General features: G+C 41.9%; 1 protein-coding gene across 2 annotated transcripts in view; it reads right to left on the reverse strand.

The window, feature by feature from the left end:
- The window catches only part of antxr2a (ANTXR cell adhesion molecule 2a), a 39,993-nt gene extending 30,130 nt beyond the window's left edge, over positions 1 to 9,863 (reverse strand). For both annotated transcript variants that reach the window (XM_081714133.1, XM_027029094.3), the window contains exons 1-10: positions 9,381 to 9,863; positions 8,068 to 8,139; positions 5,909 to 5,980; positions 5,487 to 5,568; positions 4,854 to 4,958; positions 4,673 to 4,741; positions 3,802 to 3,882; positions 1,730 to 1,790; positions 1,516 to 1,611; positions 773 to 842 (exon numbers count right to left, since the gene is read on the reverse strand). In XM_081714133.1, the coding sequence (XP_081570259.1) occupies positions 773 to 842; positions 1,516 to 1,611; positions 1,730 to 1,790; positions 3,802 to 3,882; positions 4,673 to 4,741; positions 4,854 to 4,958; positions 5,487 to 5,568; positions 5,909 to 5,980; positions 8,068 to 8,139; positions 9,381 to 9,520 (848 nt within the window). In that variant the 5' untranslated portion in view covers positions 9,521 to 9,863. The remainder of the gene's footprint in view (positions 1 to 772; positions 843 to 1,515; positions 1,612 to 1,729; positions 1,791 to 3,801; positions 3,883 to 4,672; positions 4,742 to 4,853; positions 4,959 to 5,486; positions 5,569 to 5,908; positions 5,981 to 8,067; positions 8,140 to 9,380) is intronic.
- Between the last annotated feature and the right edge of the window lie 14,849 nt (positions 9,864 to 24,712).

Below are 24,712 nucleotides of genomic sequence, written 5' to 3' on the forward strand. Positions count from 1 at the left end.
TACTGGGGTTGAAACATGCTGCGCTGTAGGCACAAAACTCACCATGAGCTCATGGAAGGCACAAGACTCACCATGAGCTCACGGAAACTGCAGGGCTGCATTTATAACATGGCACTCCCACCGACTGGCATACCGTTTTGCTTGCAGTACTTTCAAGATGAAACCCTGAAGGGGTAATGGACAGCCTTTTATTTGTCATCTTTTAGAACATTTTGTTTGTGGGAATACTGAATTCATCCTTTTAATCAATTACTGGGATTTTTGTTCACTCTTATTTAAGGGACAGGAAAAAAAACTCTTTAGAAACTTACTAAAGCGAATTTAAAGAGTATAAATAAATATAAATAGTAAACGCATCACCACTTCCCAGTCATCTTGCACTGAGCAGCTCTGCCAAGCCTGGCCTACTGCCGTGTGCCCTTCCTAGGAGGTGACCTTCTCCACTGCTCACACTTGACTCTTCTGCATTAACTCAAAGTGCTTAAGTGCACAGCAAAAATAGAATTTGGGTTCTTGCGATTTGGACATTTCTCAGCAGCTTAAAAGAATGATTGCTGCAACATATTAACTTGGGCCCTTCAACAGCATTATGATGGTAGATGCAGTGTGATGGACGAAAATGATTTGTTTGTTCCAGAGCTCTGGAGTGGTTGAGCTCAACAGCTAAGAATGATGCTCCCATGACACAAACACAACACAGCTCAAGAACTAATGCTCACGCCCCCACAACACACACACATACTTCTACAGCCCCCCCCTTCTGAACACTCACTGTCCAGCGTATTGCAGTACTGGGGCGGGACACAGCACATAGTTGTCTCTCACTGTGGTTGGCTTCTCATCTGGAAAATAAAGGGAGAGGAAGCGTGTGAGCGGTGAGCACCACACTACACCTCTGGACGAGCTGCAGAAGAACCTCCGTTGCAGATGTACAACGATCCACCATTTGTCCCAGAGCAGGGGTGTATTGGGGCTGCCGACATGTGCACCGCAGTTGGGAAACGAAGGTTGAGGAATGTGACGCGGTCTGTTTTGGGCAGTTTGAAACTAAACTGTGTCACCAGTGTGGTGCAGGGTTTCCAAAGTGAAGCAATGCGATCCCTGTCTGGATGCATTTATAAAAATATGACTGTGATGCACTCATTCCATCTTCCTCTAAGATCTAATGATCATGCGGTCATAATAAACGGCATTATTCAGCAGTAGATGTTACATATAAAAGCAAACAAAGTAGCCAAATCTGAGACGTATTTGGAAGATGTGGTTATAACTGACCGCCATAACTCTTTCCCAAACTCTTAACGTAAACAGAGACTTCGAACGTCAGCTCGTGTCTGTGATGCAACAGTAAAATACCACTTTGAAGAAATGAAATGAGTATGGTTAACTGTTAAAACCAAATCGTGCATCCTGTTTATGATTCTTCCTGTTCTGCACCGCTCAGTAACGCAGGCCCGTGGCCATACGTGCAGATGTGCAGGGAGGAGGAGGGGGACTGGGCCCAACTGTACTCACTGTAGGCTTTGCCGTCCACCATGAAGCTGCAGAGCACGCCCTCTCTGGCTCTCCCCAGCGTGAACCCGTTGCCTCTCAGGACTATGTCAAAGGTCTCTGTGGTTTGTAAAGCAGATGAGGACATAATGAGAAGCAAGCCTGGGCACCGACCCAGCAAAGCAGTCACTCTCCCGCTCACTCACACACACACAAACACACACACAAACGTGCTCACCATTCACGCAGACGCTGGGCGGCTGCACCGTTAGGATCTCCGTGCACGACTGCTTGAGGATCTGCGGAGCAAGAACGGCGAGTGTGACGTCCTGCCATCAGTGTCAATAAATATGCGCTACCATTTATTCTGCACTGTGCTTTTCCTTCCTCCACAACATGCCTGATGGGCATTTTGCATCGCATCTGAATCAATGAGAAGGCTGTCACAGCCGGCGGCGCGCTGGACAGCACTACGTCGGCCGTTATGGGAAAATTATGCGCCGCCTCTCGGTCCTCCTCCGTTCTATTAAAGCCTCCCGGCTGGCATTATCATATAAAACGGCCCGTGTGGGCCTACGGCCGACACTCCCATCACCCATATAAACCAGCAGAGGCCAAACTATGCAAATCTCCATACACAAGCAGCAAAAAGGCGATATTAACGAAAATGTATGGCGCCTGGAGTTGGCGGCGCTGGAGATGAGTCTTCGGGCTGAAGTGCTGGGGCTGACGAAGAGGGATTGATTAAACACGACATATGATAAACAATGCCACCGTTACAGGAGGGCAGTAAACATCGTCTTGTTCTGGGGTGGGGGGGGTCGGGGTTGGGTGTGTTCCCTGAAGGTAGTGCGGTGACGCCATCATCGCATGGGATGCTGCGTACATTTCCCGCGCCAGACAGGTGTACGGGTTTAGATGTGGACGACGGAATTAAGCTGCTTTTGTTCACTTAATGAGGCAACGTTTTCAAAGGCAACAGCATCTAAATATGCACCGACGCCGATGATAAGACATTATTGTGTCTGAGGCTGTAAGTGCCTTCTAAGAGACTTTTCTCACTTTTACGACAGGGGACTTTAACTGAGACAGATGAATGCGATCAATATGATAACTGGGTAGTGGTCATATTCACATACACCATTACAGAGCACCGCGGAAGAGGGAAGAGCAAGAAAGCATGAACTGCTCGAGCAACTGGGACGAGTTGAATATAATGAAAAGGGGGGGGGGGGGGGGATTTTTGGTGCATTTCGTTTGCGGTTTTATTTTTGCAGAAATCTCTCTCAAATCTACCATAGGCCCTTGATGCGAAGCTGCACAGATGATCTCAAATCCTGGAAATCTGAGCAGGGAGCAACACGGGGCCAACTAGCCCAGCCTTCAGGATTACTAATCACTGGAGAATGCCTATGTTTTGCTAGGCCCGAATCTCCATTTGGCCAAACAGACTTAGTCAGTAATTAGATGATAGAAGCTTTTTAAATATATTATTTTCACTCTTCTCTGGACAAAAACACATTTGCCCAAAACATATTTCACTGTGTCATGAGAAAATGCTCCCTTGTTCATTGTGCATTTTGGATGATGGACAAATAATTGTGAAATTGACCTCTGTGGAGACACTGTACAACGTGCACCACAGAGAGGGGGGTGGGGCTACACCCTACTGCTCAGTGCTAACACCAAGACAGAGAGCACAGGTCATTCTGAGGGGGTTATGGAGTTTGTCCAAAATCACGTATTAACTCTTTTGGAAACGGCATCTGAAATTTTGCTGGGGAGGAAATATCCAGAGTAGATAATGTGGTAGGATGTGTTAGGCTTTTTTTTTTTTTGCTATTGTTAAATGTTGTTCCTGGTCTGGCCAAGGCCAGTCGGCCTAGAAGAGTTATTATCACTCACTGACTGACTCCAGTTTGTTGAAGCATGCATCCACAGTCGGCACATCCATACAGTAGCTAGCTAGATACCCAAGCAGCATGCTCAAATTAGATAGTGGTGGGGATTGAACTACATGCCTTTTTGCCTATGAAGAGTAATCACTGTTTTCCCATTAATTGTGTAATTAGGTAAGTAATGATTATTTTCACTAATGGTAGCTGGTGGCTTTGGTAGAGCCTAAACAGTTTGCTGGTGTGTAATATACTAAACAACACTGATGAAGACGAGATTACAGCCATCATTAATCTAATGACAAGTTACATTTTGCTTGCCCTGCATCTTGCTAACCATTTCACAGGCTCAAACTAAAAATGACAATGTTAATTACAGCTACATAAAACACATAAAATGCACAGAATGGCTTACTGAATTAACAATTCCTTTGAGTGCCTGGAAACCATCTTTGACTGGGAACACTTGTGCTTCGGTATCAGCTACTTGAGCCAGCTGTTGGAAAACACAAAGTTAGGTGAAGTAAATACACACACACACACACACACACACACACACAGCATGGCAATTTCCTTTCCTGTATCTCTGTCCTTCTTCACTTCACACACATGAAGAGCAACAATTGCTTAAGGAAGCTGGTACTCGGCAAAACCCACGGCTCATTATTAACCTTTTTTTTTTTTTTTACTTTACTGAGAGTATACAGCAAAAATGTCTCATCAAAGTCAAATGGAGAGCTTCTGGAACTCGCAAATCTATAATTTTGATATGGCTATGATGAGTTTGTATTTAGCGGTTGCTGTTGCTTGTTTTGAGAACAGATCTTGCAAGTGCTACAGCCTCTCTGCAAGGAAGTCTCCAAGACTGTGCAGGCACAATATGCAATGTGTGTTTGGTAGTTGTGAAACCACAGCGAAAGTAGGTGACAGCACTGCTAATGCTATAGAGTTGTTTTACCTATCTAAGACGGAAGGCATTGTGCATCAGACATTTTTAAATTTAACAATGCCGTGATAATGCTGAAATAAACACTGAAAACCATGATAGGGTTTGGTCATGGTAGAAATTTTGCTAGTACTACCACAAGAACATTCAAGCATTTTTCAGCCCCACCTTTATCTACCAGATCTGTGACTTGGGTAAAAATGTTGGGGCATTTCTTTAAATACAAGATGTGCACTTTTATATGTAAACGTTGACAATCATCATGCATTACACAGATCCATTCTATTCCAGAATAATAAACCATGGCTAGACCTCATGGAAAAGGCACTAGTTCATTCACCTGATCCTTATCAAAGTCCTTGATGCCGACACAATACACTCGAGCCCCATATTTTCTTGCTGTGTCTGCCTACAAAAAAAAACAAAAACAAAAAAACAAACGAATGCTCATTAAAACCACACCACCTGGGCTCAGGTCGCCAAGCGTTCAGCCGCAGCAGTGATACAAAACGGCCACTCACCTCTTTCACAGTGAGGTCATGCACATAAGGCCCAAGCTTCCCGTCTGTCAAGGCGACGATGATGCTTGAGGACTTTTGGGGTTGTGCCTTCATTTGCTGATTTACCTGCAGATGGAAAGGCACAGGGATGCAGTATGTGTGAACACACATGCTCAGTGGGCGCAGTAGGCAGGCCCTCTTCACTCTAAACAACAGACTTTGGAACGAGGATGTCGAATGTGGGTCATTGAGGGCAATTTGTGAAAAAGATAAACACTTGATTATCCCTTATCTGGACCTGGAGTGAAACCAGACAAATGTGATTTATTTTGAAAGCCCAAGAGATTAGTGTTCAGACTCAAATGCAGTTTGAATGAATCAAGTAAAATTGTCTTAAACAAAAAGTTATAATCAATCACAGGAGAATCATAAGATAAATGTGAGTCGTGGCACTGTAATCACATCCTCTACAGTCAAAGACAAGGTGGATTCCATGATTACTCAACTGGCTCGCTTGATAAAACCTCTGTGTCCACTTTTATCAAACAGTTACACTATTCTGCTTCAGCTACAATTACACACATCAGATATTTGGTAAAAGCACAGTATACTAATCTAGCATTCATTAGCATAGAAAGTAAAATACTCATTTACCATAACAATCCCTTCATGCATATATGTTTCACCTGCAGGTTTGACTTCACTCAGTGACTTCAGTCCAGATTGTATCAAGCTTCTGTAATTAATATACAAAAGATTGTAGCATGTAGGAAAAGGCAAAAAGTACTGTAAAATACTACCTGAAATAAATGTGTAATAACAGTTTGCTAGCATTATATATATATATATATATATATATATATATATATATATATATATATATATATATATATATATATATATATATATATATATATATATATATATATGAAACCCAGGTGAGTTATAGTTAAGTACCTTGTGTATTTCACTGTAATTTTTTCAGACACACAAATATACATGTTCTTTAAAATATTGAGATATATATATATATATATATTATTTTTTTGGAAGCACTAAGACCAGTGGTACTGTACCTGTCTCCAGTTAATGGCAAAATGATCTCTGCTCTTGAGGAAAAAACAATGAAGGAGACCTTCATATTCCGGCTAAAATGGAAAATAAACATTACAATTACTAATTTGCAGAGACTAAACTTTGTGTCCAGCAGTGGTTCCCAAAGATTCTCTGCAGTGACCCCCTTTTGTAGAGCTCCCCCGACTCTGATGCACAGGTACGCCACAGACGTACACGTCTACCCTAACCAACCACCCACTCACCCCCATTTTGGAAACCTCTGGTGTACAGCACTTCAAATTAAAAAGAAAGCCCACCAAGTACATAGACATCATCTAAATCACACGCCTAAAAATCTGGTCGCTACAGATTCCACACCCTCACATTAGCTACGAGTCAGATATGATGATAAACTGGCCAACCAGTCATATGTGCACGACCAATGATTACAAAACCTCAGTTCAGATCTGAAAACTGATACAGTGACACTCATACACTGATAGACACTGATATGCATATTGTACTTTCCTTACATTAAGTAGCATTTAATAAATGATTGATTTATTAATTAGTCGGCCTAAAAACAGCATGCTGACAGACATTTTCTATAAAGCGACACTTGAGGACAGCTTGAGATTCTATGAGTGTCTCCTGTAAACAACAGAGTTAGTCTATGAGTAAGATGTGCAGTATGGTCACCAAATAAAGCATGTGACTTGTTTGTAAGAATTCCCTGCTGTGAGAAGGAAGGAAGTGATTAATTAAAATACATACAGGAAGCAGGTCGCCCTCAGCATGACTCATCCTATACACAGCACTACATCCTGTCCCTGGTTACATTTTTATACCTGTCACCTAAGAATACGGAATTTACAAAACCCACACATGGCTTAATGCTACAATAATATAGTATAATAAATGCCCCTTTATTCATTTTATGTATTATAGTTCTCTTAAGTCGAAAGCCGTAGATAGGGATGACACTTGCATACATGAACCACAAAAATACCCCTGCAAATTAACATGCAAATTGGTTGTGTGTTTTGGTACTGTAGCTTTCCTTGCTTCTTGCATACAGATAATCAATTAGACTGAAATATATCTCAGTCAAGCAGTTGGTCTTTGGCGCGACCTTCTGTCACAAAAGCTGAAGCAGGTTGGGTTCCTGGCCTCCCAGCAAGTCAGGTCTCAGGACTCTGAACATAAGGAGAGGTGCTGCTTTTTCACACTTAGACGACACATCCAACCCGCAATCATATCCCACATGAGACAGTCAGGAAAAAATGCAGCCAAATGTGCACCAGCCAGCCAAAATGTAGTGACAAAAAAAATAAATAAATAAAAAAAAAAATAATCAAGCCATAAATCGATTTCCGCTCTGCAATTTAGGTTTTGCAACAAAGAAATTTTAGAGTGGGCCAGCATCCTGTAACTTAACCAACCGTTTGATCTGCAAAGATAGAATTCTTCTGCAGTGTCACTGGGTTCAGAATTAGGAACACACATCTGTTTGCAATGCAGGATCACTGAGCCCTCTACAGTGTACTGGAGATCTCCATCGGGTCTCCTCCAACCATGATTTAATTAACGTTGGATGCAGCTGGTCCGTCCGCCGCCGAACAAAAGGCCCGGGAAATGGCAAGAGAGAGCAAGTGCAGGAAGGGGGCCAGCAGATTCCACATGGCGCAACAGAAGAGCGTCAAAGTCAACAGCAGACCGCGCTGGTCTTCCCGCGCGCCATGTCTTAAAGCACACTCGCTCCTTCTTCTCCCATTATGTGTGAGGGATAAGTGTGGCGTTGGAAGGTTTCAGTGCAAATGGCCATTCTCACAGCCCAGAAGACTGAGCCTCCCTGCCACCCACTCCCACCTGCTCCGTTTGCTATTTTCTCAAGCAGACTGCTTTCTTCTGGCTGGGTCGCTACCGTCTGTACTGGCACATACATTGAGTCAACGTTACATAAGTTCAACATTCATCGGGCCATTTTTTTTGTTTATTCCATGCACACACACCCCCCCATCCAGAATACTTTCCAAGCCGGATGTGTGAAGTTAGCTGAGCCGAATTATGTGTATTGTGTAATGCCTATCCAAGTATAAGCATACATGATGTAAAGAGTAGACAAACTTGCGAGCTTGGCCACTTAACCTCATTATGGAAAGGACAGAACTCTTTTTACCTCACAAATCGGTCTACAAGGTTTTCCACAAACTCATAGATCTTAATCCAGTCAGTCGAAACACTTCCAGATCTGTTTAAAAAAAAAGAGAGAGAGAAAAAGAGAAAATTCAAACTCAATCAGCAAAACAGGACCACAATACAGCTTGGTGCGACTACATGTATACCTAAGGAATATTACTGTTGAGAGTGCAGTGTTCAATGTGGTTATTGTAAGTGTGCTGATTCAGATGCCTTTCAGTTGTGAATAGGTGCTGTCATTATTGTAGGAATATGATATTAGAATCTCAACAGTTGAAGATTCTACAAAGTCAGTACAGTTCAACTCGGGAAGATCCATTATTAAGTAAGTAAATAAATAAAAGAAAAGAAACACACTATACATTTACAGTACACATAATATGAGCAGTTCAAATCAAATAACATCGGTAGTGGACATCTCAGTTTTGAGTCTAGGTTAATGTGTAAGCCCTATCTTAAGTAGGCCTAAGTAAAGAGTGTAAAATGTGTCCTTGATCTAATGGCTACAAGGTAATTGAACTAATAATTACAGTCCACTGTATGTGCTGAGAACATAAAATACAAGAGTTAGATCGTTAGAAAATCATCTTTTATGCATTTCCTTCTCCGTTGTCCTGTCCAAGGTCAATGAGCGTATTCAAGAGCTGAGGGTAATAGTACTTCTAGGCCCACTCTGTATAAGGAATGTCAAAGGAGCTCTTTAAATGCCAGAAATATAGAGACCATCAGGGCGATGCTCTAAGGAAAGTGACGTTTAAGTTTGTCTGATAGAATCTGTCCTTTAATCTTGTAATTTTCCTGATGTCAGGGGTGGTGGTCATAAATTAGGCCAACAATCTCAAGTGAGGCCACTTCACAAACCACGAGCTGATCAAAAGCACAACAGGTCAACGATGTTTCTGTTAGCAGAATAAGCCACCCCTCTTCCTGAGGCCTACAGAACGACTTAACACAGTCCATGTAAATGACTGTAACCACACTTTATGCTCAGTATTGTAAAATAAAAACACAGGCATTAGTGAAAAATGAAAAAAATTAAGGCATATGTGCCCTAATACCTATGCAAAGTAAAGCTTGTTTGGCAGGCCTGCATGAGTTAACGTGACGAGGCCAGATACTGATGCAGAGCTGCTCCAAGCTGAAGTAACACTCGGCGTTACCTTTTGTTACTCCACTACTCCTGAACATAATGTAACAACGCAGAAATGCTATCCTAGCTACATAACTTATTTAATACGTTATTAAATAAATAAATAAAAGTACTTCATTATGCGAATGTAGAGAACTACTGACCTGTCCAATACAAAGTAGAGGTCATATGCTCCATGGCAATCCGGAGTCTCTGCCTTGCAAGATGAAACAAAACCGAGAACTAAAATCGCCGTAACTGCCACGGTGAAATGATTCTTTACGTCGAAAGTTTTTTTTGACATAGTTAAACTATGACCGTTGCTGCATCACTAGGAAGATCACATATAAATAAGTACACTACGTGGAAAACAAAGACTTCTATCAAACGGCTGAGTCGGTTAACTGCCAAGGAAGGACGACTACGCGTTTCGCAGTCTTGCGCGACATGTCCAAGTATTTGAAGTAAAGTTAAAACTCCTTCCTGTATAAGAATACGGTTAGCGACGTCACCGTTGCTATTTCTTCACGTTTCCGTTTTACATCACCCTTAAGTTAACGCGTTTTGTCCTGTTTCATCGTCTGTTTTGACGACTTCACGCCCGCCGACAGGAAAAGTAAGGGGGGCAGACCCTCTGTGGAAGTTAACCTGGCTGTAACGAGCATGCGCGTGCAGACACTGGGAGTTTTTGAGGTCGCGCACACCCAACAGCTGTGTGCTTTGGAACGGTTTAGCTCGCTCGCCGCAGATAGAACGGTGGGCAGAAACCGGTGGTTTCGTTCTAAATCGTGACAGTTTAGGATTTGCATCATGCAGTGCTTCTGAAGAATTCTGTATAAACCAACCTTCTCAAAACCTAGCTGTAGTCAGCTCCGATGGAAAATAATAGAATTGCTAATTCGTTACGCTATGCAGTTGTGCAAGCTTTGAATCGTGCTGACGTGAACGTGTGTGTGATCTGAGGTGCGTAAAAAACAACCTCCAGTCTTCCTCCCCAAATCACAGAATTTAGAAAGAGTCGAAAGCGCCAGGGATGTGTATAATATGATGGGAAAGAACACAGTCGATGCCTTTAAAGATAGGCCTTTGTAATTGTAGATCAACAACAACAAAAAGCCTTTATTAACACTAGAGGATGTCAGATGCATAGACTGATATCTACACGGTTTAATAGACAAAAAATCATTCTTGGAAGTACTTCCGTAGTTATCCGAAGTTACCAGTGGCATGTAGGAGTGCCACTTGAGGGGAAAAAAGCAAATCCAGATCCAATTCTTTGTAATAACACTTATTGCCATGACAAAATCTATGCGGTTGGCGTTAATCATGAAAGGAAATTCAATTACGTGATTGTAATGATTGCTTAATGCCATTTGCGCAACTTTTCCAGTTTATACCAGTTGTTGTGAGAGAGTTAATACTTGCTGGCATGTTTAAGAAACAATATGTACCTTTCTAAGTACAGATTATTGTACACCTTCAGGTCGTATAATTTTAGAATAGTAACGTAATTTTGTATAAATTTGATAGATTTTCTTTTAGATGATGATGTTGTTTATGATGATGATGATGATGATGATTTAATATTTCAATTAATCAATGATTGGAAACTTAATTCTATTGTTAGCAGTATACGTTTCAATTGTTGTTTATTAACGTGTGGCTTTCTTTACTGTTTTATCACTCTTCATGGAGAATGTAATGTTTGGCACACTAGAGGTCCACTAGAGTATACACTTATCCCTTGACCATTATTAGTCAATGCAGTGGTTGTCTGCTTGTATCATCAATGCATCATAAATTGGAAATGATCATTAGTTTTGATTATCATTTGGGTCTATTGTTAAAAATGTAACTGTCTGTGATTTCATCCCATTAACTAACTTATCATAAGTGACTCCTTGGTGCTGCATTCGGAATATACAAGGCGTAAAAATGTCATGATTTCAGCTACAAAAAAGTGTGATGCATTTTCAGCAAGAATGTAAATCAAAGACAATCAAATCTTGATAATTACCATACACTGTTAAATACATAATAATCATATTTGATATATTCATCTGATGCATCTTAAGTGGTGTACTGTAATAGTGGATGTGCTTTGTGCACTTGATTGTGATGATCAATTTCAAAATGTATCAGAATATAGAAAGTCAATTCCAGTTATTTTGTCATGGACATTACAGTGGTATGAATAATCAGAAGTGACAGGGAAAACAATTGAACTAATTGTGAGAGTCACTGAGGTGTTGAAACTCATTAAAAGTAAAACTCCATGACAAAGTGCAAAGGTGTAGCAGTACTTTCATGCAAAAAATCTCCCCTCCTTCAAGATGGCAAACGATGACAGAAGAAGTTTGAGAGAAGTTTACTTAAACCCCCAACCAGGGCTCACTACAACTGGCAGGCTTGGTTTTCAGATGAAACCACATGCCACAAGGCGTCAACAACAACAAAAAAACAACCTCAGTCGGTTAGTGACCTCAGATGTAACCTCAGATGGTTACTTCTCCTAGACATTGGCATTGTTTTGTCTTTTGGAACTTTAATAGATCTTAGGCTAAGGTCACAGTGATCTGACTAGAGTAATTCAATTGCACAAATGAGAATTTGAGAAACCTTCTATTAATAACATTGCAGACATATGTTTTTTAATGCTGCAGTCACCACTGACTTCCAAGTAAAATTATTAAGGACTTCCAGATCAGTGCATGTGAAATATATGGCTTGAATTTTTATGTCAGTCCACTGAAGGTTTTCAACCTGACACATCACTCACGCTTAATTGAACTCAAATGTCTTTAGCTGAGCCCAAAGCAAGACATGGCGTCATCTTTAAAGCACCATTAAAATAAAAAAAAAAACTAATGTAGAACTGTTAAGCTGTCATTGATATGGCACAGAATCAGGAAATGTGCACATTTACAATTGTCCAAAGGCAAAAAACAATAGAAAATGATATGGCACAGAATCAGGAAATGTGCACATTTACAACTGTCCAAAGGCAAAAGACAATAGAAAATGATATGGCACAGAATCAGGAAATGTGCACATTTACAACTGTCCAAAGGCAAAAGACAATAGAACATGGTCTTATAACATGTGCTCAGACTTTTTTGCTGCTCTTTGTCTAGCAAGCGTTAAACAGTCTGTTTTGTTAGTTAGTAGAGTCCATAGAAACCATTAACAAGAGCAAGTAATTATCTACAAGCAGCGTTAAGTCATACCAGGGTTAGCTTTAGTGGCTTGCCACTGCGACAGCTACCTGCTGCAAAGAGCGTGGCCGGCATATTCAGTCACTAACATGCTGAATATGAACAGCCCGGCCCGGATGAGCCGTTGGTCAAATCTGTCTCCCACCCTCCTGCGTCTCCCCTCATCTATCTACATCGCGCACACATGCAAAAACACCACCATCATCACCACCCTTTTTATCCCACTGAACAGAACTCTAGAGGCAGGATTGGATTTTGCCTGAATGGCGTTAATCATAGCCGCGGCCGGGCCAGTCAGGGTAGTGTGAGGATCACGCGGCCGGCACTTTCCTCTCCCTCCTGCGGCCCAGCACGCACGCCGGCGGGGGAGAAATCAAAGCGGACAGGGCTGTGGCCGTGAAGATTGACCTGTAAAGTGGACTCAATCAGTGCAGTTAATGGGCATTGGCTGTGAAGGCAGAATAGTCGGTTGGGTGGGTGGGAACAGGAGACTGATCCGCTGGGTGAAGCTTTCGGCTTCATGAAAGTGGACCGTCGCTGAGTAAGAGGATCTATTTCGCATGTTGCGCCTGATGAAACTTTACAAACAGTCATTCAGAAGGAGAAGAACGATCCACAATCCACAAGAGTGGATACTTAGGCAGGCTGGATACAGCAATTTACATTTTCTAGAGGATGCCATGTTTGCAAGTTAAGAATATGGATGTCAAACTCATGGAGTCAGAGTAGGGCTTATTAATCATAGATTTGCTTTTGAGATCCTTCATATGAAATCCAGTGAAACTGTTAATGAGATCAATTCAGTGTGAATTGTTCATGACATCAGGGTGACATTCAGATCACTGTGTTGCCTTCCATAGTGCCAGCCTCTGCTCCTCAGGAGTTTGGTCTCAACAGCCATTCCATTTGAAAATTTTCCATTGACTTTGTTATTTTGAATGCAATAACATCAGTCCAAACCATTTTGCAGGCGAGTTAAATGAAAATTCCTCCTTCGCCACAATTTGAATATGACATTCTCCCTCTCTTTCTCTCCCACTCTCTCTCTCTCTCTCTCTCTCTCTCTCTCTCTCTCTCTCTCTTGCATCTCTCTGTTTACACTCTTGACAAGCAGCCTTGTGCTGGCAGCTTTGTCCATCAAATGACACCTGCTCCCCATGATTGTTTGCTCAACTTCCTGTCCAGAGCTGTGTGGATTAATGTCAGCAAGGTTTTGTTTCTTTTTCCCTTTTCCTGGGCAGCATCTCACTTCCCCGGGAGCCCGGACCGAGTGTAAGCAGCAGTAGCAGGCCTAAGCATGAACGCTGACATGTCGGCGCACGTGCACAAGGGCACAGCCCAAGTGGTGTAAGCCGCGTGCATAAGCGCACGTGAGGTGAAGCCATTGCACATGTGTCTCCTTGGTTTCTTCCTTGTTTATGTGATCCCAACAAAGTCCAAGTACTTATAGGAGCACGCTGACACTTAAGACCTCTGTCGCGAGAAAGCATTGATCCAGTATTAGTAGAAAAGAGCTATGCTTTACAATTTTAGCGATCATTACGCACTGCTGAGTCCTTCCAGGGAGAGGATGCGTTTGAAGATGCATGTCCATGGGACTAACTGTGACTTAATGCACAATAAATAGCCACTGAGTTACAGTACACCCTATATTCAGGAACTCGAGTTACATTTGCCTGAGGCAGATTTGCACAGGAAGGGATGCAGAGATTTATTACTGGATGAACAGTATTCCACCACATTAAATGCATAGCGGGGAGCTCTACTCATCTCAGTTGAAGTCTGTATGCTTGTCGGTTTTGTGGAAGCTTCAAGTAATTGATGAAATTTCAAATTTAGCTAGCTTGCTATCAGTGTGAAATGGGTCCCTATGAAACAAAGTTTAAAAGACTTCTAATCCTCTTTACACAGAATGATATTAATATGGGTGCAACTCGGATTCAGGTTAACCTGGCTTTTTTGTTCAGATAATCTAGCTACAAAAGTGCATGTTACTAACTCACCTTGCAGGGCCATAGTCTGTCATACAGAAACTTAGTGTTACTAATATTTGATACAGATTCAATCTAGTTTTAGAGTAACCATTGCTTGTGCAGGGAATTAACCCCACTGTAAATTAATTCATGAAAAACTGTTTTCTCACGATCGTTACAATTCAAATTATTATGCAATGCATTCATGCAGAATTTTAAGGTCATGTGGATTTTGGAGTTGGAGTTGAAGTAATCAGTCAGTGTCCCCCCATTGAGAACAAATTGTCAATACTTTGAAGTTACTGTCTTGTGTTATTTATTTTGTTTGTTGTCATGCATATTACAGTCTAACATCAGATAATACCATGTGTGATATCAGGTGCTGTTAATAAAGTTCAAGGAAAATATACCTATTGTAATTTTAAAAATAAATATCATCTATTCAGTTCACAGTGATGCGTTTCAGTTTGGTCTCACCACTGTGGACTAAGAGAACCCTTTCTGTAATACATTTACCTACGCATTAGCGCAGGACTTCACATTTGCAGGAAGAGGAGCGTTTTGACAGCCTTGCCGCCACAAATCTCATCAGTGGCCCCTGAAGTAGCCACAACGTGTGACAAAGTCCTCAGACGGCTGAGCCCCTCCACCCCTCCTCTCTTTCCTGTCAGCTCCCTTGACAGCTGCCATTATCCGCGGCCTGCCATCACCCCTGCCGCCTGCGCAGTCACTGTTCAAGAGCTCGTTATTTCTCCGCCTCGCCTTTGTCGGGACGGCGATTTCAACAACCGGGAAAAGCGCCGCGTCACCGTCGATTACCACAGAAGTGTGGGTTGGCGTGAAAAAAATAAGAAAAAAACTTTTAACCGAGGCTCAGGACGGTAGCTGCGTGTATTGGCGTTTTGTGTTAAGGCCGTCCTCTGTGGACCCGTGTCCTTTCTAAAGGCTACTCGTTTTATCGTAACACTTTCGTTGTCTTCAGGGCAGATTCGGTGTATTCTGTTTTTATTGGCTCGAGAAAATAACGCATAGTGTGTTTTAGATGGGCGAAACGCGACAAAAAAAGTCAACGAATCTGCTGCATTCGACGTCGGCATGTTCACACGATTTGCCGTTAGTTCTCTGTAGAAAGAGCTGGCTGCTGTACCAGCGCGTATCAGAGATGATTATATCAGTCATTTCAGCCAAGCATGACACAAATGGTCAAAGCGAGTGAGATGCAGTCACATCTGCAGTGGCCACTGTTCCACCGTAGTTCCACATCTAGAGCCTGGACCGACACCAACGCAGCACATTTTCCAGACAGATGGACACGCACACCTTTTGCATTGCCTTTTCGAGATGCCAATCATTTAGAAGAGAGACTGGTCACATTAGCATACACAAACAAGCAGCAGGCTGCATTTATAAGCCTTTATTGTACATTTATGGCATTCATAGAGCAGTTGAACAGTTAACTTTTTTTCCCCAGTTCTTGAGCTGTCCCTGAAGCTTTGGATAGTTTATTATGACAATCATGCTGCAGTAATCACATTGCAACTTTTTTTTGTGTACATTTGTTCCAATAAATATTGATTTAGACTTTCCCATCCAAGCGAAAACCTCCCGTAGCCATGCGAACAAAACAAATGAAAAACTGACTGCTTTTATTATGCATGTTTTACTGTTGTTTGCAGCTTAAAAGCATTTTTGTTGAAATAGTCCCATTGTTGCTCCTAAATAGCATGTAATTTTTTATTTTTTTTAAAATCATATTCCAGTAAGAGGTTTAATATTAAATGGTTTGAGTAGACAATCTGAGGTCTGTATTTAAATGACACGGTACTGAATCGTGGTGTTTGTCGTCACACGGAATCAGAACTGAAGCACGTGCTTGGAAGCACGGTAAGGGAGAATAAGATAAGCACCTTTCTCACTGCCTCTAAAAAGATTTGCCTTCATATTAAAAGCATGAACCCACGGTGGCACAGTAGCTGCCCTATTCTTCTTTGTGTAGACTTTTAATATGTATATGAGCTTCTCCCTCGGCAGAGGACACATCACTGACAGACCCAGCAGCAAGTTCCCGGCAGAGGAACGTGGTGGATCTGTGCCTCGGTGTGAGCTGCATCCTGTGTGCTAAGTTAGGTCTTTTCGTTGAGGCCAAATATATGGGAGTAATTAGAGGAGAAGACAGGGCTTGCCATCGACTCTGGCCGGCTTCCTAGTAACGTGTCTCCCGTTCTTGGCTCAGAGAGGGTGACACTGTCACGGTTTCCTCCACCACAATAGGCAGACACAAAGGCGAGTCAAGGCTAAAGTATTCATCAAACAAATGAACACAGTCTGTTGGGAATTTAAGGAAGGGCCTATTAGTTCTTCTGGGGGCTTTCATTAGTTGAATTTTAGTTGCAATTTTATTGCTCCACTGTAGATTCTCTTTGGCTTAAAAAATGACCCAGAGGCAAAGTTGAAAATGGCAACTCTTAAGATATTATAGGAATGTAGAGTATAAGATCCTTTGTGCTTTCACGGTTAGAGACTCTCCCTAAAACGTCACTTCCATTGGTGATGGGATGACGTAATCAGACACGAGTTCTCCAAGCAGTCCAATCGCAACATACTGGTCTTTCCCTTCTCTCCCCACTGTTTTGCCAGTTTAAACTTTGATAGTGAACTTTGATAATGAATTCCCCGCCCCTCCCGAGTGCCACGGCCTCGCCACAGTCACCGCAGAAGCAGAGCGAGGACCCTCGCGTGCCACAGAGTGGGCACATTGCAGCTGCGCACCGAACCTCCTCAAAAGCCACGCCTGTCAGGGGCCTGGCCCTCGGAGGCCCCGTGCTCCACGAAAGGCTTTGATCAGGGCCGCCGCTGTTGGCTCGGGCCACTGGGCTTTTTCGGTGGTGGCCGGCTGCGCTGACAGCCCTTCCTCAAGGCGCTCGCCGTCCACCCGTCAACCTGACGCTCTCTTGCCCCCACATCAAAAAAACATGGCTACTCGGAAAAAAAAGAGAGAGACTCGAAAATGCAGCTTCAAAAACACCACGTGCCCCACGAGGGCATACCTAGCATACCAGCTGGGTTTTGTTTGTGGCCAACAACATCCGGCCTTTGGTGCCGTCAAAGGTGCATTTTGCTTCTAGGCTTAATGAGCTAACATCACGCAGCTCCTACAGGGAGATCCAATATCAAAATGTTGCCACTTAAATGCATTAAATATTAACCAAAATATGTTTAATAAGCCTTAAAACCGCAAGACTATGCTGCTGGTCCGTTTGACACAATCCACATTACCACAGCGTGCTTCCATGCTTTCCGGAAAGCACCGTCTGAGGTCGTATAGTATTCCACTGACAGCACTGTAACGGCAACATAAAGCCACACATTGTCAAAGCACAACAAGGGCGGTAGACCTGGTGGTCCGTAATCCCCAATAAATTGCCCACAACCTGTCACTCACCGGCTAACCCTGTTGCTGGGGAGAGAGGCCGGCTTCAGCGGAACACAGAGGGGCCAGTGGGGCCTGGCCCGACTCACCAGTGCCAGACGCGAGCTCTCCTCTAAGTGATGGGGGGCGAGCATATGCCCTGGGGCTGCCCGAAACCTGGAACATTAAATCTTGCCATGGTGGCTCAGCTCAGCTGCGATCTCTGAGCTAGTCTGGCAGCTTGGCTGGGAGGGCGGATCTGAAGCCTGGACAACTGAGCCTGTAGTCATGGTCTCTGAGCAGAGCCAGATTTCACAGGCCGATCCAATCAGGAAAGGTAGCGGATGAAATAATAATAATGAGAATTTAAAAAATAAATCAATCTAGATAAGGGTAGAAGGCAAAAAGTGAAGAATAAATAAGGACCAAAGTCTGAATGAGGTCATTCATGAGCAATCCATCCAAAGTTTTAACTAGGGATTCCTTTCTGAATCAAATTAAATCAAAATACTGGCTGTACCTGAACCAAGACCATTTTTCTGCAGTAATACAATTACGATGTGCAAAATTGAATGCAGGCGCCATTTTGGCGCTGCACAAAAGCACCCAGAAATAAAGAGCAGCGAGATGCACTTGATTGAAATCACAATGCTAATGATGAAATTTTAGCTCGGGATGCCAAATAAATTTTTTGCCTGCGTGAACCTATATCGGGCTTCACTTCCGCTGCACGGCAAGTTTGGAAGGTTGACGCCTGGCCTCAGACGGACGCGGCAGCAGTGACGGTGGTGGCGATGGCCATGCCAGGCTGGAGAAAAGGGTGGACGAGTGAAGTACGAGCACCCAAAAGCATTTTTTTAATCTCGCCTAAATCCTTTCTCCAGCATTTGATAATTCACTCCTGATTATGCAGTGGGAACTGCATAGGGACATCAGCGCACTTGTCTGAGGCACTCAAGCGGTTTTTTCGCTCTCTCTCTCTCTCTCTCTCTCTCTCTCTCTCTCTCTCTCTCTCTCTCTCTCTCTCTCTCTCTGCACAGCCCTCGCTGTGTTTTTGGCAGTTGCGACTGACCATCATGCGCTGCGGTGCCAATTTTTGTGAAAACTGGCACATATGGCAGCTGAAGTGCCATATGCCATAACAGAATATTTTTGGCTGTTTCCACCATTTGTATAATCGCTGGATCCAGTATAAAAGTGGCTCATTATTAATTTATTCCTTTTCCCCATTTTGTTTTCCCTCCAGATGAAGCATTTGATGTGAATGCATCTCAGAGAGTTCGTTTAAGGTGCACCGTGGGAGCAGTAGCACCGAGTGACCTTGGGGGGGGGGGGGGGGGGGGGCAGGCGAGGGGACTGCACACTTACACACTAGCTGCGGTTCATGTGGATACGGAGCGAAGGAAGTTAAAGGAGATACTCTGAAAAGCTCTGAGAGAGAGAGAGAGAGAGAGAGAGAGAGAGAGAGAGAGAGAGAGAGAGAGAGAGAGAGAGAGGCAGTAAAGATAGAGGGAGAAAGAGGGAGAGAGAGAGAGAGTCATTCCGTTTACTCTTAACAGAAACACGCTACAGTTGTAACTTGCCTCCGCCGCTTCTGTCGGAGCTCCATCTCCTTCCCTTTACTCTTCTGCCCTCCATTGGAAGGATGATGGAAAGCCTTTAGCAGGGCCGGCAGCACGCTGCTCTGTTCTGCTGTGCCGCTGATTTATGATCTCACTTTTCATATAAGCGTCACAGAAAGCTCTCTCGGTTATGCATGGCCACCGTCTGACCTGCGCTGTCTTGCCCGCTCTGCTTGTTGCTTCTTCATGCCAATCACATAGGCTCCCCCCCGCCCCCCATGTAGGCGCTGTGGTGTCAACTCCACTGGAAATCAGTTTGGGATGTAATTTACATGGGTACTCGCGTGCTCACCTCTGATTGGCCCTACATAGCAAGCGTAGTTAACAAGCTTTAGAATGCAACCTGTGGTAATGGTAATGTATTGTAAGAAAAATATCATTTACTATGTTCACCTTTTCTATTAAATATGTTATTATTTTATTACAAAAGTAATATTGTCATATATATCTACCTATTTAAATAGATTTAAAATCTCACCATAGCCATGTACAGAACAGCAGCTATGAATGGTCATGCTGTTTATGCAAGCAATAAAGCGTGCAGGGTGTAATAATGCCGAATGGATTGGACTATAAAGTGTATGCACTATGAACTGCTATAGGCATCTTAGACATTTTATTTAAATGACTTGAGCAAACATTCATATTACAGTAGCAAGAAACAACAGAAAAGGAGCTTGGTCGCAGGATATATTTTATGCTGTGTGGCTGACGAACAGAAAAAGTGAAAGAACAGCTGAGAGCTTATTCATGCTCACTGACAGGGCTGTGACGAACAGAAAAGGCTCTTCACAGTCTATATTGTAACAGAACTAACATCACCTTTTCTTTAGTTTGAAAAATGCTTCCATTTATAAGACTAATGAAAATAGCTATTAATATGGTGCAATGCATATGCATTTGTATATGTATTTTTTATTTATTTTTGCTTTGCTTAATCTCCAGTACATTTCTTTAGCAATAAAGCATTACTTTGAAATTAAAGTGCATTCAGTTTTAAGTATGTACACTCTTTTTTTTTACTCTGTCCTCCTCATTTAGTGATGCCAAAGCTAACTGGACAATTGGCCACTAATCTGTTTATCTGTGTGTGATGGGATCATTATCTCATGCACTAGAGAGCTAACTAAATGTTTAGAGTTCATTCAGGATGTGGCATTTTAACTGGAAACTGGATTCTGCTGTCTCACAGCATGAGGGCCAATGACGTTTCAGTGCCAGTAAGGTACAAGCTACATTACAACCAATCAGCAAGAGCCACAGCCAAAACATAACATTAGTCCTTTTTGAATTTTGAATCCTAAAGTCTAAAAAAAATGTTATTCAGCAACTACTGGGAATTATTCAGTAACAACATGCAGTTACAAAAGTGAGAAAAGAGAGTCTGAATTCAGGATTCTGGATCCTTGAAGTGTAAGGGGTTAAGAAACAAAAACTAAAGACCTGGTGCACCACAGGACAACTGGAAAATACTTTCAGTCATGAATCTCTTGAACATCTTACGAACACTGACCACCACACACTGGTATCAAAAACTCTCAGAACGAGAAGGAAACAGCAGCATGATCAACCACTAAATGCAAAACCACTGATAAGCACAGAGATGGCAGGCCCAGACCTACTACAAAGTCTTATGGACATGAGATTACAATGAACCTGTATGAGAGGAATGGAATGAAGAAAGCGTGCAGAAACTACTCCAGTCCCGAGCCCTCATCTGTGAAACCCGGTGACCCCCAGTGGACTACCCACAGCTACAGCGAGCATAATTCTGTCATGTACAACAGCAACAGCTCAGACCCAAAATTATCCTCACGACTCTTTAGACAATGACCCGAAAGGATCTTCTGAAGCTACAATGGAGTTTTCTCAGGATCAGGAACAGGATTTTTTGTTGGCCGACCAAGGCGGTTACCCAACCTGGGGCTCATTGAGCATGTGTTGCACTTACCGACGACAAAAAGTAACTGTGTAGAGCCTTACCAAAGGTGATATTCAGTGTTAGATGATGCAAGTAAGTTGCAGACTTCAGACAGGATTTGCAAACAAGTATGAAACATGGCATTTAAAAAAAATAAAAGATATGTTAAACTGGATCCATTGAAATAGAAGATAAATGGTTGTGAGTCCTATATGTTTTGTGCAATTTAGATTTTTAAAAACACAAACAAACAAACAAACAAACAAGCAAGCAAACAAACATAAGATTAGGCCTGACACTTTCACCTCATAGTTGTTTCATATCAAACCCAATATGGTGGAATAGAAACAAAACAGTAAAAACCGTATCACTGCCTAAATATCTATGGTTGCACTGCATAGCTCTGTCTCCCTCATCAGTACCATAACTGAAACTATGCCATGATGTCATTTGTCATCCCCTGGATGAAGGTTTCTCGTACATCTCATACCAGATGTCAGAAACACCTAGAAGTGAGAGCACCTTTAAGTGCAGACAGATACCTGCTGGTTAATTATTATTTCCAGGATTATATCTATCAAAGTTGAATCTGAAAATGTCCTCCCTCTATTAATTAAAAAAAACATTATAGATCACTAGACAGTATGTCATAAGACACACAATAAAAGTGCCTCAAAATATCAATAGATTCAAATTAAATTCTACAACCTTTTTTTGACCGTCTAAAAAACAAAAAAACATATATTAAACATCCCAACCAAAACTACCTTCATTCTTTATTTCAACAAACAGTTGTTTGTTTCTAATGGCATTTCTCTCACATGGATCTAAGTTGTTGTGTCTGACCTCAAAGCACTACAATTAGCATTAATATGTGTGTCACAGAGAAATCTGTGCCGTGCCATATTTGACACCCAGAGGAGGCAGACAGTCCCTATAAAAGAACTGGTGGTAATGCGGGCTATTTGTTGTAAAACAATGAGGAAGGAGGAGGGGGGACCCATTCTGTCGGCCGCGTGGCCTCTCCCCGTCACCATGAGCCTGCAGTTCACGGCTGAAGCAGATGGCTACTGAGCAGGCTGGTTCGTGGCTTTAATTCAGAGCACTGTATGGGAAAAAGGTCCTTATCATGCTTGGCTAAGCAAGGCACTGAAGAGCAAGAGGAGATTTACTACTAAGATAAACCCTCACAGACCCATGCCACAGCCGTACAACAGAGGACATCTATGCGCACAAGTGTAAAAAATAAAAGAAAGTAAAACAAAAGCCTACCATTTGAAACACTCAGTGGAGACCACAGTCGTTTTATCCGCCGAAAAGAGTCTATCTCGAGAAAGAATGTTTGTGCTCGAGTGCCTGCACAGTGCACGTGGATGATTTTCTGTGCGCGTGAAATCTCTCCATGAATAAAATAAAAGCAAAACAGCAAACACTATTGCATGAGGTGAAGAACTGTTTTGGTTTGACAAAAGAATTTTTCTCAGTTCCACTTTAATGCTCAGTTAACACTTAAACTCATTATTATATAATTTACCGTAGAGCTCTCTTAAATTAGAAAATAATAGTGTAAACAAATGGAATTACTACATTTACTGCAAAATCTATAGCATTTATTTAAACATGATACAATAAAACATTACTGATATGAATGTGTCACTTGTCTATGGTAAAACTCTATATCTCCATCTTCATATTTTAAAAAGCAGACTGTTTAACCTATTAGAAGGAGGCCCTCTTAAGTATTTGAATTTAAATCATTGTCAATTGACATACTTAACGAGTGTCATGCAGTTCAGGGATTGGTCTAAAGGTGGGAAGACAGGCTACAGTTAAACTATGTTTAGTTTTAATTACAGATTAATAAATGCCAACAAACTTTCATTTAAAAATTGAATAGGCATTCAGAGTCTGTGGATAACAGTATATATCTATATAGTTTATAATTTCCACGCACTCAACTTCTTGTCGCTGTAGAAGTGTAAATTGGGTGAATCGCGGAATCTAAGAACACACACACACACACACACACACACACACACACACACACACACACACACACACACAGATATATTTTTTAAAGTAATAAAAATGAACAAACAATGTAAAACATACTAGCCTAAAAATTATTTTATGTATTATATGATTATGAAATTTGTTAAACTGAATTGACTTATATTTACTCGGAAAATACGTCTTTATAAGCGTACATTTATACAAACGTGTAAAGCAATTTACGATTCTTAAAATGAACTTAAAAGCAGCGTTCAATTAATCCGTATTATTGATTTATTGGCATACTTTTTTTTTCTTTTTTTTTTTACTTCGGCCAAGATGTGAACTAGAAACTTATATAGACTGATATATAGTCTATTTCAACATATAGCCTAATTCAAAACAGAAAATAAGGAATTTGACTGTTTGTGATACTGGTGATCAAAGTGCAAAATCTCGCAGGTCCGTTATTACAATTTTGGTTATGACAGATTGGTTTAAAAGTATCAATTTGCAAGACGCTGGATACAGTCCGGACCTGTGGAGAACTGTGCTCCGGTAAACACTCAACCAAGGCTGTAAACTCCTCCGAGACTATCGTCTCTAAAGCAGCTAAAAGACATATTAATTAGCGTTTACCTCACATATCACTTCAAAGATAAGAGACGTATTGCTGGCACATAATCTATTGCATGTACCTGAATTACGACAGAAATATCCTTTTTCTGTTTAGTGTCTCAATACCCACTACTCTCTTACCCAGATGTTAAGACATGAGTCCAGCGATGAGGTCGGAGTTGAACGCGCGGTGACCTCGCGCTGCTCTCTCTTCAGGACGCAGCGCCACAGCAGGTGTCCGCGTGACAAGCTTGCCTCTTGTAATTCACGCTCACGTTCTCAAGTAGTCTACTCGAAAAGCAAAGCATAGCTGTGAGGAGAGCGCCCCAGATGTCGATAGGTACAAAATTCAACACATGGTTAATGGTCAGTAGACAGGCAAACCGTCTACTATATTAAATGCAGCATTATTATGAGGATCTACAAGCTCATGTTTCAGATGTTCACATGTTAATTCCAGGGAATGTTCATTTTCAGTCATGCCGAAGAGTAGGGGAAGCGAAAGCTGCACATACGTCTTTCATTGTTTTAACTATGGTAACAAAGCAACACCATACAATAATCTTAGGATAAAGGAACCCCCGCTATATAGAACAAACATACTAGGCAATTATACTAATACCTCTACGACTACTAAAACGGCTTTTTTTAAAATATTAATAATAACAATATGATTATTATTATTATTATCACAATAACAAAGTAATCGCCGTCATTTTATGAGTTTCTAGGGCCATCATGACAGT

This window comes from Electrophorus electricus, chromosome 5 (assembly GCF_041902795.1).
Source record: "Electrophorus electricus isolate QZ-2024a chromosome 5, ASM4190279v1, whole genome shotgun sequence".
NCBI classification, from domain to species: domain Eukaryota; kingdom Metazoa; phylum Chordata; class Actinopteri; order Gymnotiformes; family Gymnotidae; genus Electrophorus; species Electrophorus electricus.